The sequence below is a fragment of the Notolabrus celidotus genome, chromosome 9, assembly GCF_009762535.1.
Source record: "Notolabrus celidotus isolate fNotCel1 chromosome 9, fNotCel1.pri, whole genome shotgun sequence".
Classification (NCBI taxonomy): Eukaryota; Metazoa; Chordata; class Actinopteri; order Labriformes; family Labridae; genus Notolabrus; species Notolabrus celidotus.
In genome coordinates this window covers 33,540,876-33,560,044 of record NC_048280.1, presented here as the reverse complement: position 1 = coordinate 33,560,044, position 19,169 = coordinate 33,540,876, and the positions used below count along the sequence as shown (strand labels likewise).

The 19,169-nt window shown below is 40.3% G+C and overlaps 2 protein-coding genes and 4 non-coding genes across 9 annotated transcripts; all 6 read left to right on the top strand.

Moving 5' to 3' along the window:
- Positions 1 to 643: 643 nt before the first annotated feature.
- LOC117819665 lies at positions 644 to 762 on the top strand. The gene has a single exon (XR_004632602.1). It is a non-coding gene; the product is annotated as a 5S ribosomal RNA (ribosomal RNA).
- Positions 763 to 1,636: 874 nt separating this feature from the next.
- Positions 1,637 to 1,755, top strand: LOC117819658. The gene has a single exon (XR_004632596.1). It is a non-coding gene; the product is annotated as a 5S ribosomal RNA (ribosomal RNA).
- A 751-nt stretch (positions 1,756 to 2,506) lies between these two features.
- On the top strand, positions 2,507 to 2,625 carry LOC117819647. Its single transcript, XR_004632585.1, has one exon. It is a non-coding gene; the product is annotated as a 5S ribosomal RNA (ribosomal RNA).
- A 1,037-nt stretch (positions 2,626 to 3,662) lies between these two features.
- Positions 3,663 to 3,781, top strand: LOC117819637. Its single transcript, XR_004632577.1, has one exon. It is a non-coding gene; the product is annotated as a 5S ribosomal RNA (ribosomal RNA).
- Positions 3,782 to 4,221: 440 nt separating this feature from the next.
- LOC117819178 lies at positions 4,222 to 5,826 on the top strand. Its single transcript, XM_034692422.1, has 7 exons — positions 4,222 to 4,608; positions 4,685 to 4,756; positions 4,947 to 5,133; positions 5,226 to 5,286; positions 5,358 to 5,423; positions 5,547 to 5,603; positions 5,694 to 5,826. The coding sequence occupies exons 1-7, from the start codon at positions 4,440 to 4,442 to the stop codon at positions 5,733 to 5,735; spliced, it is 654 nt and encodes a 217-aa protein (XP_034548313.1). The 5' UTR covers positions 4,222 to 4,439; the 3' UTR covers positions 5,736 to 5,826.
- A 1,501-nt stretch (positions 5,827 to 7,327) lies between these two features.
- On the top strand, positions 7,328 to 18,748 carry LOC117819232 (tryptase gamma-like). 4 transcript variants are annotated; one of them, XM_034692494.1, is made up of 7 exons: positions 7,328 to 7,400; positions 9,420 to 9,458; positions 15,164 to 15,184; positions 15,782 to 15,923; positions 16,305 to 16,546; positions 16,713 to 16,855; positions 18,052 to 18,748. In XM_034692494.1, exons 1-7 carry the CDS (start codon positions 7,367 to 7,369, stop codon positions 18,226 to 18,228), a joined length of 798 nt encoding a protein of 265 aa, XP_034548385.1. In that variant the 5' UTR covers positions 7,328 to 7,366; the 3' UTR covers positions 18,229 to 18,748. The 4 variants fall into 4 exon arrangements, with proteins under 4 accessions (XP_034548385.1, XP_034548384.1, XP_034548386.1 ...); XM_034692493.1 differs by lacking the exon at positions 7,328 to 7,400 and having other exon boundaries at positions 9,352 to 9,458; XM_034692495.1 differs by lacking the exons at positions 7,328 to 7,400; positions 9,420 to 9,458 and adding an exon at positions 13,968 to 14,062.
- The last annotated feature ends 421 nt before the right edge of the window (positions 18,749 to 19,169 follow it).

Here is a 19,169-nt window from a genome sequence, read left to right as displayed (position 1 = left end):
AACTACATATCACCATCATTATGAGAAACATTCGTACGTGTATTAAACTTTGACTGCTCCCCCATTCAAATGAATGGGGGAGACAGATTTTTTGACCTATACTGCAGCCAGCCACCACATCAAACTCCTTGTGTGTGCGAGCTCATTTGGCAATAAAGCTTTCTTGAATCTTTAATGAAAATCAAAAATCCAGTATCTCAAGTGATTAAAATTTTAACAATAGGAAAAAAAGGATATACAATACAAGAACTGACTGAAGTTTAAGAGCTTTGAGATCCACCCTGAGTCCACCACTGGTTAAAATCGTCAACAATTCACTCTTTTAACACTTTAGCCTGTGTAATATCTTATGTTAAATAATTTAACCTATCCCTGGATAAAAAAAAAAAAGCCAGAAAGCATTGTTGGTGTGACCAGCATGCCTATATTTTGATTCTCTTGGTTAAAATAAAAATGCCAGAAAAGCAAAATACAAAGGCTGTATTGCACTTTTACGACGGTCCCTGAACGCACCTGCAGTGACAGTCGTTTCCTAGCACTCTGAAATGCATTCAGGAAACTAACACTGCAGTCATGAACTGTACCAAAGTTTCTGACAGTGAAGACGACATCTATAATACGTGTTTTTAGACCATAAATCTTTGCTTACGGCCATACCACCCTGAACACGCCCGATCTCGTCCGATCTCGGAAGCTAAGCAGGGTCGGGCCTGGTTAGTACTTGGATGGGAGACCGCCTGGGAATACCAGGTGCTGTAAGCTTTTTATTTCTCCTCACATGCATGTCTCTTTACAGACAGCAGATGGCCATGACATCATGTCCAAAAGAAAACGCGCCAAAATGCCCTCTCTTTTATTCCACTGTATTAAATAAAACATTAAAAAATTACTTCTCTGGTGCCCTTTCAGATGAAAATGAATGAAAAAGTGGCCTCTGGATGCCCCAACTTAGGAAAAAGCACACTAAAGTGCCCTCTGCATACCCCTCAAATGTAGAAAATGCAAAGAAGTGCCCTCTGGATGTCAAACCTAAGAAAAAAACACAACAAAGAGGCCTCTGGATGCCCTTCAAATGTAAAAAAATGTAGTAAAAGTGCCGTCTTGATGCCCCTGAAATGTATAAAGCTTAGAAAAAGTGACCTCTGGATGCCCCTGAAATGTATAAAGCGTAGAAAAAGTGACCTCTGGATGCTCCTCCAATGTATAAAATGCAAAAAAGATCCCTCTGGATGCCCCTCAAATGTATAAAACGTAGAAGAAATGCCCACTGTTTGCCTCTAATTTACATCAAACTCAAACAAATGTCTGCTGGATACCACTAAAATGCATGAAAAAGTGTCTTCTGGATACCCCTGTAGTTCATTATGTTATGTTATGTTAATAATGTAATATAATCAACAATATAGAAAAAGATAAACAGTTTTTTGTTTTCCTTTAAATATAAAAATGGCAGAAAAGCAAAATACAAGGGCTGTATTGCACTTTTACGACGATCCCTGAACGCACCTGCAGTGACAGTTGGTTCCTGGCACTCTGAAATGCATTCAGGAAACTAACACTGCAGTCATGAACTGTACCAAAGTTTCTGACAGTGAAGACGACATCTATAATACGTGTTTTTAGACCATAAATCTTTGCTTACGGCCATACCACCCTGAACACGCCCGATCTCGTCCGATCTCGGAAGCTAAGCAGGGTCGGGCCTGGTTAGTACTTGGATGGGAGACCGCCTGGGAATACCAGGTGCTGTAAGCTTTTTACTTCTCCTCACATGCATGTCTCTTTACAGACAGCAGATGGTCATGACATCATGTCCAAAAGAAAACGCGCCAAAGTGCCCTCTCTTTTATTCCACTGTATTAAATAAAACATTAAAAAATTACTTCTCTGGTGCCCTTTCAGATGAAAATGAATGAAAAAGTGGCCTCTGGATGCCCCAACTAAGGAAAAAGCGCACTAAAGTGCCATCTGGATGTCAAACCTAAGAAAAAAAACGCAACAAAGAGGCCTCTGGATGCCCTTCAAATGTAAAAAAATGTAGTAAAAGTGCCGTCTTGATGCCCCTGAAATGTATAAAATGCAAAAAAGATCTCTCTGGATGCCCCTCAAATGTATAAAACGTAGAAGAAATGCCCACTGTTTGCCTCTAATTTACATCAAACTCAAACAAATATCTGCTGGATACCACTAAAATGCATGAAAAAGTGTCTTCTGGATACCCCTGTAGTTCATTATGTTATGTTATGTTAATAATGTAATATAATCAACAATATAGAAAAAGATAAACAGTTTTTTGTTTTCCTTTAAATATAAGATTTGCCATGAAAGCAAAAAACAAGGGCTGTATTGCACTTTTACGACGGTCCCTGAACGCACCTGCAGTGACAGTCGTTTCCTAGCACTCTGAAATGCATTCAGGAAACTAACACTGCAGTCATGAACTGTACCAAAGTTTCTGACAGTGAAGATGACACTTTGATGACGTGTTTTTAGACCTTCAATCTTTGCTTACGGCCATACCACCCTGAACACGCCCGATCTCGTCCGATCTCGGAAGCTAAGCAGGGTCGGGCCTGGTTAGTACTTGGATGGGAGACCGCCTGGGAATACCAGGTGCTGTAAGCTTTTTACTTCTCCTCACATGCATGTCTCTTTACAGACAGCAGATGGTCATGACATCATGTCCAAAAGAAAACGCGCCAAAGTGCCTTCTCTTTTATTCCACTGTATTAAATAAAACATTAAAAAATTACTTCTCTGGTGCCCTTTCAGATGAAAATGAATGAAAAAGTGACCTCTGGATGCCCCAACTAAGGAAAAAGCGCACTAAAGTGCCCTCTGCATACCCCTCAAATGTAGAAAATGCAAATATGTGCCCTCTGGATGTCAAACCTAAGAAAAAAACGCAACAAAGAGGCCTCTGGATGCCCCTGAAATGTATAAAGCGTAGAAAAAGTGGCCTCTGGATGCCCCAACTGAGGAAAAAAGCGCACTAAAGTGCCATCTGGATACCCCTCAAATGTAGAAATGCAAAGAAGTGCCCTCTGGATGCCCCTCAAATGTAGAAAATGCAAATATGTGCCCTCTGGATGCCCCTCAAATGTGGAAAATGCAAATATGTGCCCCCTGGATGTCAAACCTAAGAAAAAAACGCAACAAAGAGGCCTCTGGATGCCCTTCAAATGTAAAAAAATGTAGTAAAAGTGCCGTCTTGATGCCCCTGAAATGTATAAAATGCAAAAAAGATCCCTCTGGATGCCCCTCAAATGTATAAAACGTAGAAGAAATGCCCACTGTTTGCCTCTAATTTACATCAAACTCAAACAAATGTCTGCTGGATACCACTAAAATGCATGAAAAAGTGTCTTCTGGATACCCCTGTAGTTCATTATGTTATGTTATGTTAATAATGTAATATAATCAACAATATAGAAAAAGATAAACAGTTTTTTGTTTTCCTTTAAATATAAAAATGCCATGAAAGCAAAAAACAAGGGCTGTATTGCACTTTTACGACGGTCCCTGAAGGCACCTGCAGTGACAGTTGGTTCCTGGCACTCTGAAATGCATTCAGGAAACTAACACTGCAGTCATGAACTGTACCAAAGTTTCTGACAGTGAAGATGACATCTATAATACGTGTTTTTAGACCTTCAATCTTTGCTTACGGCCATACCACCCTGAACACGCCCGATCTCGTCCGATCTCGGAAGCTAAGCAGGGTCGGGCCTGGTTAGTACTTGGATGGGAGACCGCCTGGGAATACCAGGTGCTGTAAGCTTTTTACTTCTCCTCACATGCATGTCTCTTTACAGACAGCAGATGGTCATGCCATCATGTGCAAAAGAAAATGCGCCGAAATGCCCTCTCTTTTATTCCACTGTATTAAATAAAACATTAAAAAATTACTTCTCTGGTGCCCTTTCAGATGAAAATGAATGAAAAAGTGGCCTCTGGATGCCCCAACTAAGGAAAAAACACAAAAAAGTGCAGTCTGGATTCCCTTCAAATGTGTAAAATGTAGAAAAAAGTGCCCTCTGGATGCCCCTCCTAATGTAGAAAATGTAGAAAAAGTGCCCTCGGGATGCTTTTTACTTCTCCTTACATGCATGTCTCTTCACAGACAGCAGAGGGCGCTGATGCTCCATCTTTGCACAGAGAGCATTGATCTTTGCAGCATAATGACACACACATACACATTCATATCAACAAACAGAGAACACCTGGGGTCCGTTTCACAAAGCAGGTTCAATAAAACTCTGAGTCTAACCCTGAACTCTATTTGATCTACTCTGAGATAGGAAACTCTGTGTTTTCGGTTCCACAACAGCTGATTTGAGTTAGTTAAATCAACTTGGAGTAGTTTCACCTGGGGTTAAGTGCGTGCACCACAACTTTAAAAAGACAACATCAATGGAACCCCGATTCGACGAGTCACCATGGCAAAGGAGAAGAAGAGGGCGGCATTTTTCACCCCACTGGAACTGGACATCCTTATTCGCTCATATGGCGAGTTTGAGCATGTTTTTAAAAAAAAAAAAGCAACACCGCTGCAGGTGCCAAACAGAGGGAGACGGCATGGGAGAACATTGCGGCTCGGGTCAATGCGTATGTTTAAATGTAGTCCTTTGCAATCACAGGGGGAAACTGCTTGAATGGTAGCCTATTAATTTATTTCATTTAGGTGCAATCACGCGGGGGAGAAGCGCACCTGGCTGCAGCTTAAGATGGAAATATAAAAACATTGTTCAAACAGGTAAGACCTCGGCATAATATCATGGGGGTACCTCATTTTGATCATGTTTTACATCGTAAAGTAAATATTAAGTGGCTGTTTGACTGTGCAGTTGTTTTATCCCCAACATAATGCTGTTTTCACACACATGCATGTATTTTCATCTATATCATGTTCTGTTAAATAATTAAGCCTATTTAAACTAACACAGACTTCTACTCAGCCAACAGAAAGAAAGCAGATGCCCGTAAAACGGGTGGCGGCCGAGCACCGCCACCTCTAACGGAGGCAGAGGCGCTGGCCCTGAGACAGAATTTTGGAAGGCCAGCGACTGAGGGAATCCCTGGAGGGAGCTCATCCTCTGAGCCCACCCCCCAAGACACAAGTGCCTTTATAACATGTAATATTCCTAGACCTATATATCTTTTTTTAAGCCTATTCATACAAATATTTATTTCCCTTTTCATTTTTTTTCATTTTTTCTCCCAACATATTCTGATGGTGCTATCTGCCTGGTGGAGCCCCCTCACGCCACAACAGACCTTGTAACTGTAAGTAGGCAATACTCCAAAGATTTTGCCAAATGGTGGTTTAAGTATACTGAGACATATCACTCATCTAGGATGAAGAGTGCGAGGAGACTTTGTCTGCTGCCTTCACAGAGGGGGAACCAGAAAGGCCTGTAGAGGTAACATTTGATATGTTATTGCTAGTTCTCTTCCCATTCACATTTCTTAACATTATGGTGTAAAATAGAGTGTGACATTTAGCCTACACTGAAGTATTAACACATTCTCATCCTTTTTAACAGGGCATGGCTGGGAAGCAGCAGGAGGGTCCCTCAACTTCAACTGCACAGATTGACACCGTGAGATGGATGTTCAGTAAACACCAGAGGTTCATTCTGTGGAATTCATGTGCAACTGTATAATTTAATGTCCTCCTTATGTATTCCCAGTTACCAGTTAAAGATATCTATAAAATATTTCTGCTGAAATAAATTGAAAAAAACGACAAAGAAATGCAGTTCTTGGACCGCCAGATGAGAAGGGCAGATCTCGAAATTGAATTACTAGAGCACAAGTTAGAGGTGGGTGCATGGTCACAGGTGAATTATGTTAACTACAGGAACATTAACTAAACTATCTCTTGTATTTGTAGGAAATAAAGAAGACCAAATGAAATTTGTATTATGTTTTTATTTGACTGCTGCTGTGTTGGTGCTGGTAGTGGTGATGATATTGTCTTAATCTCTGAAGTGGATGCGGGATATGGTGTCTCTGACTGCTCTGCCGTCCTGCATACAGTGGCCTTACGTAAGTGCCCTGCATCTCCAACATTATACAAAAAACTCCCATTTGCAAAAAAACGCAGAGCAACACACAATATCTGCTGGGATGTAAGAGCACGACTATGGTGGGTAATGTTGCAAATGTACGGACGGATTAGGTTGTGTATGTAGATGACCGACTGTGAAGTGAAACGGTACCGCTCAAAAAGATAATTGTCCAGAAATGCTAAAACATCTATGCGCGGTCTGATTATCATCTCCCGACGAACATTTAATTCTCTGCGCAATAATGCTGCACCTTCATCCACGGGATCATTAACAAAAGGACATGCCATTTTAGTGAAAAAAGTTGGCACCTAATATAGGCCTACTGATTGATTTTTGAATTATTATTTAAATAACAGACGGCAGAAATACGCTACGCCAACACTCGCCTGCCGACTGAATGAATGAGGAAATCAAATACCGTGTGTGGCTGAAAGGGGGCGGAGACTGAGAGAAACATGAGGTTCATTGAGAAAAACCTGGTCCCGGCCAGATTAGGTTCATAGAGTCTGTTACTACGGTAACTGACCGAGAGTTTGAGTTACCTCCCTCTGTGAAACAGGCTACAGTTACCCCTCTTTCTCTGGTTTGAGTTACCTCCCTTTGTGAAACGGAAAACACAGAGTTTCCCTCATTTCAGGGTTAACAAACTCAGAGTATTCACTAAACCTGCTTTGTGAAACGGACCCCAGTTCACTAACTTTCTACAAACAGCTCAGAGTTTAGACAGCTCTGTCTGACACCGAGCTCCTCTTCATGCACATATACTACACTTCAGCCTCCTCTGCTCCGGGCGTCCCATGGTCTTGATGCCCTGGAGACTATGGAGTGATAAAACTAATAAATGATAGAAGTCCTGATTCTGAAGGATTTAGTGACTCAGCACTCAGAGACCATTGTACATGAATCATTTTCAGATTCTGGACTGGCTCTGAACTGTAAAATCAGCTGATTTTGAACAGACTTTTCTTCATAGTTGTGGATGTTTAATTTCACTCAGATTTTTGTTGAAGCTTGATTACACATTACATTTTGATATTCTATGTGAATTTTAAATATTCCATTTACGTTTCCAGAGGCTTTAAAGCCAGTCAGTTTGGTGTTTGTTTGGTTCAATGGAAACTGAGGACTACTTTGTCTGACTTGTGGAAATAAAGGAGAGAGGAAGTGAAGCCACAGCCTCTGGTTTGCAAACAAATGAATCCCCTTTTGGTCATTTTGCATGCAAATAACCCCCAATGATTTGCATCCCTCAAGAGCCTCATGTACTCTTTGTGCTGAGTGGTGTCATCAGGATGGTCAGGCCAGCGTCGTGCAAGAATGTTTTCTGTGAGTATGATTTTAAAAAGAAATGACAAAACAATCAGATGTGTAAGTGTTTTGTTGGACTGAATGCAAAAACCTTGTTTGTTTCGTCAAGACTTAATATCAAGCTAGTTTGCCTAAAATCTCTGAAGTTTCTCACTAACATCCAGAATAGTACACATTAGGGATGCACACAATTGATTAAGACATTACTCGAAACACGCATTTTTTGTTTTCAATTTTCCATCACATGGAACAAACATCACGTGGTCATATATTACACTCAGCTATCAGGGAGGTGGTTTAAGTTTAAAGCATGTTTCAATGTGAATCAGCTGTTAAAGGTGTTGCGCACAGAGGAGACGCTCAGCTGGCGGCTGAGGCTGTGCGTCAGGTCTCCACTTTTTTAAGAGGATCAATACGCTCCTGTTGCCAACAGCGACACGAGGGTTGACAACTTTAAACAGGATATTTCCCCACCTTTAGATACAAATCCAACAGACTGATGGGAATTGCTAGTCAATCAATCAATCAATCAATCTTTATTTGTAGAGCACCAAATCACAACAAACGTTATCTCAAGACGCTTTTACAAACATAGGAGGTCTAGACCACTCTATGTCAATGTATATCTAATCTATCAGAATATACTGTATATCTAAAAAAAAGAAATGTTCATCAGAGACGACAGATTGTCCATAATTCTCCTGTCAGCCACCACCCCCACAGGGTCCAGGACTGAGCTGGCCTTCTTCAACAGTTAGTTCAGTCTTACTCTCCTGTATCCTGTCCGCCCACAGCAGGTGAAATCCTTCCAATGTGGCGTTCGTGTCCGGTGTTAGCTCTGTTAGCATGATGCTACTCTGCCAGTATTCCCTCTGGTGCTGGGTTAGCTCGTCCCCCTTATCGTAGATAGATCTCACAGTCCCCATAACGGTGTGTGGAAGGACAGGTCCATGTCGTCTTTTCTTAGCTTGCACCTCAGGACCAGCATGTTGTCCTTGCCTCCTTCTCCTCAGCTCGCAGGGAACATCGGGCATTGCATTGTTTAGCATCAACATGCTACGGGCTGCTATGTAGTACGCTAGTACGCTATGTTTTCAGAGCAGCAACATCAGAGCCGTCTGGGCTTTTCTGCAGCTGGACTGATTATGACCAGGTTGCGCTCCCGGCTGACACCTGACCGAATACACGTTTAATTTTCTCAGTAAGAATGAGTAGACAGAAAACTGGACACTGTGAGTACTCTGAAGTACTTTTTGTTTGTATTATGAACCTTTACTTTATAAGACTATTGAGGTATCTCACATGAAGTTATACAATAACATACATTTTTACTGCTTGGAGTGCCCACAGAAAGTTCGGATAGAAACAACTCCACGGATCTGTAAATTACGGTAACAAGGGATTGAAGCCAAACATTGGTGTAAATTACAGTGACAGTTAGCATGCCTATATCAACAGAGCGGAGGTCCACTACTGGATGTGAACCAGATGTTAAGAGAATATTTCTATGAGACTGATTGTTGATAATCAATGTGTTAAACATGTAGGCTACCTGTATTCAATACCGTCAGTTATATGCATTTTGTTGCTGTAGAAAATAAAATTTTGGTGGAAAAAACGTATTTGGCATTGTTTTTAACATAAGAATAATGGTTTTCCTTATTGATTTATTGATAATTTATCGTTAGCATGTCCATAAATCGATCACGGAAAATATTTAAAATGTGCATCCCTAGTACAATTGTGTCTGCTGTAGAAAGCGTCCTCTTTAACTTGTTTTCTGTGGACACTAAATCCACACAACTTCACCTTCAGCGTAGCTTACTAAGTCCTATTTGGAAATCTGTGCTTGTATCTCCCTCTGTTCCACATGCTTCCATTAATTCTTGAACTTTGGGAACAACTGTTGAGTAAACAGAGATAACTGAACGCTCTTATGAGAGACTAGCATCAGATTTACTATAAAATGTCATAGCATGAGGGTAAGTGCAAAAGTTAATATCAGCGCTAATGGAGTCATCTTTTTCTGTTTTAAAGTTGTTTTCATCCATGTGTTGGTCGTCGCTGGCTTCACAGGTAAGACCCAGCCTATCTAAAAGGATATATAGGATCTGTATTCAAAGATTTGATGCCCTTTATTGTCCTTTATTGGGAAATTTGTCTTTGACATCAGTGATGCACACGTTACCTGCTGTTTAAAAATCAAAATAACAACAAGAACACATAAAAAATACAATAAATGACCAGAGGTGGGTAGTAACGAGTTACATTTACTCCGTTACATGTACTTGAGTAGTTTTTTCAAAAAAATATACTTCTGAGAGTATTTGTTTTGCAGAGTACTTTTTACTCCTACTCAAGTACTATTGTGTTAAAAAAGAGGTACTTTTACTTCATTACATTGGGCTGTGCGGTTGCTACTTTTACCGTTCCTTTATTTTCATTTTATATTTTATTTTTTACTCTGCTATCTCTCTTGCAGTGCCTTCTGATCCAGAGCTATAAATAGCCGCAAGGAGGAACATGTTTACCCTGTACCCAACATTCAGACTCTCTCATAACTTCCAAATGACGAGGAGAAACAGTCACATTATGCACTGCTTACTCTGTTCTATACGGTGGAAATCTTGAGCTTCAACATAGAACAATTAAATCTTAAAAAGCATGTCATGGTGATTATCAGTTAGGTAAGTTAAAGGTGACATATCACGCTTTTTTCATCAATATATATTGGTCTAAGAGGTCCCCAAAACATGTCTTTAAAGTTTATGCTCAAAAAAACACTTTGAAATCAGATTTTGGCATGCCTGAAAATCCCTCTTCTTCAGTCCTCCTCAGAACACTCTGTTTTCTCTCTGACCACGCCCCCTCAGGAAGTGGATGTGGCCTCGGCTCTCCAGCACGTTGATCTAATGTTTACATGTTGGCTGAATATACACGGCTGCTCAGAGATCGCGTAACTTCAACCCTCTGAATCTGATCCAGAATCTGATCCTGACAGAGAGGCGCCTGCAGCAGGACCTTTCTGAACCATTGGTCACAGATTTAGTGTTTCTTGTTGTTTTATTTATCAGTATGTAGACGTGTGTCTTGGTACACAGCTACCAACATGTAGCTATGTGGCTATGCTAACTAGCACTAGCACTTATCCATGATAAATAAAAATCATCCACTAGATCTTCAAATCTGCAGACGTGGGGAGTAAAATCGACCTCTACCAGAAAGGCAGCAGGACCTTTCTGAAGGATTGGTCACAGATTTAGTGTTTCTTGTTGTTTTACTTGTCAGTGTGTCGACGTGTGTCTTGGTACACAGCTAGAGCTACAGCTAGAGCTACAGCTAGAGCTACAGCTAGAGCTACAGCTAGAGCTACAGCTAGAGCTACAGCTAGAGCTACAGCTAGAGCTAGAGCTGTAGCTATGTAGCTCTTCAAATCTGCAGACGTGGGGAGTAAAACCGACCTTTGTATTTATAAAGACAGCCTACAACTAGCATGCCTCCCTCCTAAGCTCCTTGTTAGCACACATGTGTGCAGGGAATGAAAAACAGAGGAGGAGTTGAGTTGTATTTTATACAGTCTATGGGCTGAACAAGCTCTGAGCTCTGACTCCGTGACGGACCGGATATTGTTGTTACGTAACAAAAACACGGAAGTCTGAAACGGCTCGTTTTAGACACATTTACAGAAAGTTGTAGAAATCAAAACAGGGGCAGAATGGATTTTTTTAATTCTCGGGGGGTTCGTAGACATGCCAGGGACACATATTTTGGGTAAAGAACCATTAAAAAGTCCATTTTGCATGATATGTCACCTTTAAGGATCATACTGGTTAATATTAAATCTTAAAAACATGTTATAGTTAATTATCAGTTAGGTAATCTAAGGATCATACTGGTTAACATTAAATCTTAAAAAGCATGTTAGAAATGTTGGACAGTAATCTAAACTAACTTATGAGAGCAGTAAGGTAGCATGCTGATAAAAACAGCTCCTTCTGAAGCTCAACAGTCACCTCAGAGAGATTCTTCAGGACTGAGTTCATGGCCTTTTTGAACACTTAAGGGTTCTATGTTTTAGCACTTTAAAGTTATGTTTTTAAGTAAGATGTACTGAAAATTAGTTAAAGGTTAAAAAGAAAGTTTGGAAGGCATAGATATATTTCAGCTTGTTTTGAAAAATGAAAGCGGGTACATTAGTTTGAGCACATTGCAGCTTCTCTTTCTTTAAAGGTGACATATCATGCAAAATGGACTTTTTAATGGTTCTTTACCTGAAATATGTGTCCCTGGCATGTCTACAAACCCCCCGAGAATGAAAAAAATCCATTCTGCCCCGTTTTGATTTCTCCACCTTTCTGTAAATGTGTGTGAAACGAGCCGTTTCAGACTTCCGTGTTTTTGTTACGTAACAACAATATCTGGTCTGTCACGGAGTCAGAGCTCGGAGCTTGTTCAGCCCATAGACTGTATAGAATAATACTGAATCCCTCCTCCGTTTTTCATTACCTGCACAAATGTGTGGTAACAAGGAGGGTAACTTAGGAGGGAGGCATGCTAGTTGTAGGCTGTCTTAATAAACACAAAGGTCGGTTTTACTCCCCACGTCTTCAGATTTGAAGATCTAGTGGATGATTTTTATTTATCATGGATAAGTGCTAGCGTTAGTTAGCATAGCTACATAGCTACATGTCGTAGCTGTAGCTGTGTACCAAGACACACGTCAACATACTGACAAATAAAACAACAAGAGACACAGAATCTGTGACCAATCCTTCAGAAAAGGTCCTGCTGCCTTTCTGGTAGAGGTCGGTTTTACTCCCCACGTCTGCAGATTTGAAAATCTAGTGGTGGTTTTTTATATTTGTCATGGATAAGTGCTAGCGCTAATTAGCATAGCCACATAGCTACATGTTCGTAGCTGTAGCTGTGTACCAAGACACACGTCAACATACTGACAAATAAAACAACAAGAAACACTAAATCTGTGACCAATCCTTCAGAAAAGGTCCCGCTGCCTTTCTGGCAGAGGTCGGTTTTACTCCCCACGTCTGCAGATTTGAAGATCTAGTGGATGATTTTTATTTATCATGGATAAGTGCTAGCGCTAGTTAGCATAGCCACATAGCTACATTTTCATAGCTGTGTACCAAGACACACGTCTACATACTGATAAATAAAACAACAAGAAACACTAAATCTATGACCAATCGTTCAGAAAGGTCCTGCTGCAGGCGCCTCTCCATCAGGATCAGATTCTGGATCAGATTCAGAGGGTTGAAGTAACGCGATCTCTGAGCAGCCGTGTATATTCAGCCAACATGTAAACATTAGATCAACGTGCTGGAGAGCCGAGGCACATCCACTTCCTGAGGGGGCGTGGTCAGAGAGAAAACAGAGTGTTCTGAGGAGGACTGAAGAAGAGGGCTTTTCAGGCAGACCAAAATCTGATTTCAAAGTGTTTTTTTGAGCATAAACTTTAAAGACATGTTTTGGGGACCTCTTAGACCAATATATATTGATGAAAAAAGCGTGATATGTCACCTTTAATGTCTGAAAGCAAACCATGCCTAACAGCATTCATTTTGGCATTTTCATATTTATGTGCACTTCACATTGTTATTAGCCTTTCCAAATATAATACAATTGTATATATGATACTACTCACAAGTTACTCACTACTTGAGTAGTTTTTTTTGGTACTTATTTACTCTTACTCAAGTACTTATTTCTACGAGTACTCGTACTTCTACTTGAGTAACATCATTGTAAAGTAACAGTACTTTTACTTGAGTACTGTTTCGGTTTACTCTACCCACCTCTGTAAATGACACACAGTCATTACTCCTAAAGAGCACCATAACACTGTCCCAACCGTCACAGGCTTTTCACTATTTAAAATTCTGATAGAGATCGGCACAAAGGAGTTTTTAAAACAATTCAGTTTACATTTGGGGACTCTGTACCGTCTTCAAGACTGTAAAAGTTCATACTCAGAGTAAAGGATGTGCAATGGATCTGAGAGTACTCTCTGAGCCTGCCCAAAAACAGACTGATCATAAATGGCCTGAAGGGAAGGGTTGCCAGTCTTCTCTATGACCTTTATGGCAGTCTGCACCAGGCGAGAGAGTTTTGTTTTCAGCTGAACAGAGAGGTTACCGTATCATGCTGTCATCCCATACCTGATGATACTCTCCAGTACAGCCTGATAAAACACAAACATAGCCTGTTGATTCACACCTAACACCTTGAGCCATGTAAAATATACAATCTTTGCTGTTAAGGAAGAACAGGTTATCAATGTGGGAGTACTGTATCTAACACAACTCATACCATCCTTGAGGTTCTTTGAGGACTCACTATTTAACCTCTAATGACTGATCTTATGTGGATGTGAGCCTGTTATTTACAGTCGGCATAATCAGCCTGAGGCATTAGTTGATGCAGGCATCAAGGCTGCTTCCTTGTGTTGTTCAATTGTGATTGGTATGAATCGCACATGCAGGTTTGCAAACAGGAGAAAGTATGTGACATTTAATCTGCGGTTTAACACTGTGGGCGAGGCCCAGTTTTTGGCAGGAGCTGTTAAAAGTTGAGGACAAAGGGAAGTGGACACAGTTGAAAAATGGCTCTATACACGTTCTTGTGCAGTGTGGCCATGCTGATCATTCTCTCACCTAATGGTAAGACAGACAGCTTGATGATTTTATTTCTGATATGATGTTTGGAATGGACGTGGTGGAAGTCTGTTAGGTTGATGTCAGAGTACATGGGTTGATGATTGTAGCTCTTATAGTGTAGTAGTTAGCAGCATTGAGCAGAATCACCTGAATATAACCATCATGTTATCTTGCTAACTTAGAATGAGCTTTTATATCGACATAAGAGCACGTCCTCTTCCACAGAAGCTGATATCCTGCTCCGCAATGTTTCTACGATAGCACAGAACAGACAAATTAGTACGTGACATATGTGTTTATGTATTCAGAGGGTGGCCACCGGAAATATTGGAAAATGAAGAAGAGAGTGCGTTTTGTTGTGAACAAAATAGTTTGAAAAACAAAGGATTATACTTAGCAAGGATCATGTCGGAGTTTTTTGTTATTAAAGGCCACAGCTGCTTCTGGGAGGGATGAGCAAGGGAGCGGTTCAGCAAAAATATCCTTTGATATTCATATTTATAATGCACCATTTTTATTTTTCCTACAAATTTACCTTTTAAAATACAGTTTATTCTTTTTAAAGAGTCCACCATCACTTATGTGACGTGCTAGCTGCATTTTGTCGTATCTTAAAGCTACTTTTTGTTTTTAAAAAAGTGCCAATCAAGTGGAAGTTTTTCATGACTTTGTATCTTATTATTGGGCACATCAATGCTGTTAAGTCAGTTTGTGAAAATAAATAAGGACCCCCTGTGATTAAAGTGACTTAGCTAAAACACAAGACAGTGTAAACATCATAAAATTGTTCTTTTGCTGCCGTGGAAGCCGTCTTATATGCAAAAGGCCAACACCACTTTGGGCACAGGTAAACTAAAAGGGTGATAGTCTTTGGAGTCACCTCGTGTGACTGTGATAAATGATCGGGTGGTGTTTATTTTGTCTGTGCTTAAAACAATATGCAGTGAGTTCTTTAGCTAAGGTGTGTCAGGTTTTTGAAAGTTATGTCTGCATTACCAGAAGAGTGTGTGGAAGGGAGTAGGTGCTTTGGCAACAGCGCAGACTGTTTTTTTTTTCTGATGTCATTATGTTTGATAAATTGCTTCCTTTGTTTTTCCGTCTTAGGGTGTGACTCAGACATGTCAGGTAAGCAAACATCCAAACAAATTCTTCACATTTTTCATTTGTTTGATGTATTAACCCTCCTGTTATGTTTGTTTCTCTGGAACAGCAATAATGGTCCTGGGTCAACTTGACCCGGGGCATATTTAATGATCCAAAAGTGTCCAAACCCTTAAAAAATCCCAATAAACTTTTTTTTAATTTTAAAACAATTTTAAATGTAGTGCAATGGTGCTCATGTCAAATTCATGTTCAAACTTTTTTCTAATGTACATTGAAAAGCCTTAAACATAAATGCAATAGTTTTACATGACATGGATTTGTGTATATTTTATTTTATTTTACATTTAGAATTTTTTTTTTCTATGTATTGCAAATGTGTGAAATTAGACATTTTCATTGGTTATGTTGTTTACGGTAATTAAGCCAAGCAGAAGAAGTTTCATAGCGAAATAATACTTTTAACAATTTTATTTAGATTTTTGAACTTTAAAATGGGTCAATTTGACCCGCAACATAACAGGAGGGTTAATAAAACTGACAATGACTCCGGTTTCATTGAAGGGTTGACTGAAATGCTACAAGTTGCACATTTTTGAAGTTCATATCTTTTCTCTGCAGAATGTGGCAGAGTGATTGAAGGGCACGATTATCAAGACTATTGGCCTTGGCACGCCGTTATTACCCATGATGGAGGCCGCCAGTGCTCAGGGTCCCTAATTTCCAGTGACTTAGTGCTGACAAATTCCGACTGTGGATTTGAGTGAGTGATTATTAAAGTATATCTTTATTATTTTAGTTTTTCTGCTTGTTAGATTCCAATATGATACCACAGGGAAATATAGGACTTGTCTGTATCTGGTGTTGACAATGTCCAAGGTGATCGGATGACAAGTGAACAGCCTTAATCCTGGATTATACTTCTGCCTTGAATCAATGCGGTAGACTTTGCTGTACATACATACATACATACATACTTTCTATGGAAAGCTGGGTCCCTAGCGGTCGTGCTTTTACATTACATGTCACATTCACTCATTCACTTCACATTCACACTGATGGCAGGGCTGCTGGTGCATACTTATTGTAGAACTGTTTGTAGGCTGACAAGGTAAACATGTATTTCTCCTTTTTTTCCCTAAAGTGCCGAATTCACCACAACTGTGTCTCTGGGACGCAGGAACACGAGTGACTTCGTGGAATTTTGGACAGTTCAATCAAGACTTTGCTATGATTCTACCGGGGTGGAGAGTGGTTTTGAGAATGCACTTGCATGTGTTCTAACTCTGTCAGTGCCTGTGAATTTTACGGACTCCATATATCCAGTCTGCTTAGCAGCACCAGACAGCACTCTCCGCACCGGGATGGAAAGCTGGGTCCCAAGCGGTAAGATCACCGAGTATTTATACAATGAGAAGTATTTCCTAAATATTAGTGGCACACATGCTGTGATAATACTGCATGAATAATAACTAGTCTTTGCATGTTTTGCATTTTTGTTTGTTATTTGGTATCTCAATTATGATCTTGCGTTTGACGTGTTTCTGATTAGGTTCACCTTCTGGAGGCAATGTGGAAGTACAGGTAGTTGGAAACAATGAGTGCAGGAGCTCAATTCCTGGACTTACAGAGCATGAGATATGTGCTGGACCAATACAGAGCATGGGATCGGATGAACTACTGGATGAATGTCAGGTGACTACAAGGCTTTGTGTATTTTTGATCTAACACCCCCCTATTTTAATCAGTGAAATAATGTAAGCATATGCTTATCTTTCTCTGGTTTAGACCATATATCTAAGTGTTACCTGACTATAATCTAGTTCCATTAAGTCAAACAGGAGCACTTTTAAGGGTAAGTGCTGAGCAAAAGCTCTGAGGATACGGGGGTGTACTATCAGACCCTCCAACAGTGAGTCTGCACTGATACTGGGTATAAAAGGAGTCTCTCTGAAGTAAAGATGGGAAGAGATTCCCTGCTCTTTGAAGTCTGTGTGAGCAAATAGTTCAACAATTTCAGAGTCATGTTTCTCAGAGTAAAAATGTAAAGAGTTTGAGGAGTTCATCCTCGACAGTACATAATACCATTGAAAGATTTCAGCAAATCTGGGGACAACTCTCAACAATAGTGACAAGACCAAAAATCAATACTGGATGGCTGTGATGGCTGCTTGGTCCCTGACAATGGTTATGATCTACAATGAGCTATAGAGGGAAATCACTACATGGGCTCGATATCACTACCATAAACTGCTGTCTTTCAATCAATCAATCTTTATTTATATAGCGCCAAATCACAACAAACGTTATCTCAAGATGCTTTTCCAAACAGAGCAGGTCTAGACAGTACTCTATGTTAAATTATGAACAGAGACCCATCACCAAGACAGAATAAGACTCAGTCTGACCCCACCTTAATCCACCATTAGCATCTTGCAGTATTGAGCTAGTTACAGCAGCGAGGAAAAACTTCCTTTTAACAGGCAGAAACCTCAAGCAGAACCAGACTCATGTTAGACACACATCTGCTGAGACTGAGTTAGGGTTGGAAAGAGGGATAGAGGAGAATAAGAAAACAGATTGTGGCTGTATCAACAAATGCAGGTTCAAACTGAACTATGCAAATGGAAACCATAGCATATCATAGCTTGATTCAGTCTTGTTAACATAACCTTACTGTAATCTAATTATAACTTCTTCCCCCACCTTACTCTGGTTTTATATGGTTCTTTTTTTCATTAGGTGACCTTATTCTCATTCATCTGTCAGTTAAATGTCCAAAGAGGTCAGATTTTTGCAGCTGCTGAACATTTTGGTTTTCAGCAAGATAGCTGATTCTGTAAAGGTATCCTGTGCTAGCTCAATAACCGTCATTTATTCTCTCTCCACAGGATGGTTCAGGAGGGGCACTGGTGACCCGTATGAATTCTACTTGGATCCAAATTGGCATTGCGTCATCTAGTCAAAGCTGCCCCCGACATAAAACTCATAACCTCTACAACCCTGTGTCCAGAGTCACACTGTTTGCGCACAATTATGTAGGGCAAGGTAAACACGAGTGGCTTTAGATGACACGCTCCAATCATGTCCTTCCTTGAACATAAAATTAAATGTATTTAGTACAAAACTTACATTGGGAAATCCCATCTGTTTATTTAGTAAAAACAATGAAGACAAACAAATGTACCATCCGTCCTTTTGCCACAGTCAAAAAACTTTTGCCTCCTAGTGCGCAACATCTGTGCTAATTAGTGCTTTGGTGCACTTTCACTTTTACTTTGCTACATTAAAAAGAAAAAATGATACTTTTACTCTGCTACATTTATATTGTCACCGTTGTTACACGTTACAAAATAAAATGTGAACATAATTGTCTCATGATGTATGGATTATTGGGACTGTGCGTGTTCTCACGTGAATAACTGGCGCTCTCAAATTAAGCTGAGGCTCATCTCAGCGAGACCACACATGGCCTGCGAATATTCGACAGTCAACAGCATGATGGAAGCAGCCTCATCCACTGGTGATAGTGGAGATACTGACAAACCACCACCTGAGGGCCACCCCTGGCCACCTCCTGAAAACTGATTGGCCACCCTGAAATTCTTAAACATGATTGGCTATATGTCATGTCAGAGGCATTACTTATATTCAAATCAGCTATTGCGTTTCAGCGAGCTGCAGAGACAGTAGTTTCTGTGGTTTTGAATATTGTTTTTGTTGATGCTTTGACTGTGGACAATCATCTTCATTTTTGAGTCCTTAAAGAGTTCAGTTCAGCAGATTTAAATGTTGACACCCAAGAAGAGCACGACTGAACTCTCACAATTTTGAAAACCAACTTCTGCTGAAGATGAACCGCAAATTTGTGGACTTAAATTAAGGAAGGGAGGAAGCAGGGGGAGGGAGGGAGGGAGGGAGAGGTGAAGTAGGGAGGAAGGGAGCAAGAGGAGAAGGGAGTTGAGGGAGGGAGGGAGAATTGAACTTAATAAAGCTTGTGAGAGAAAAA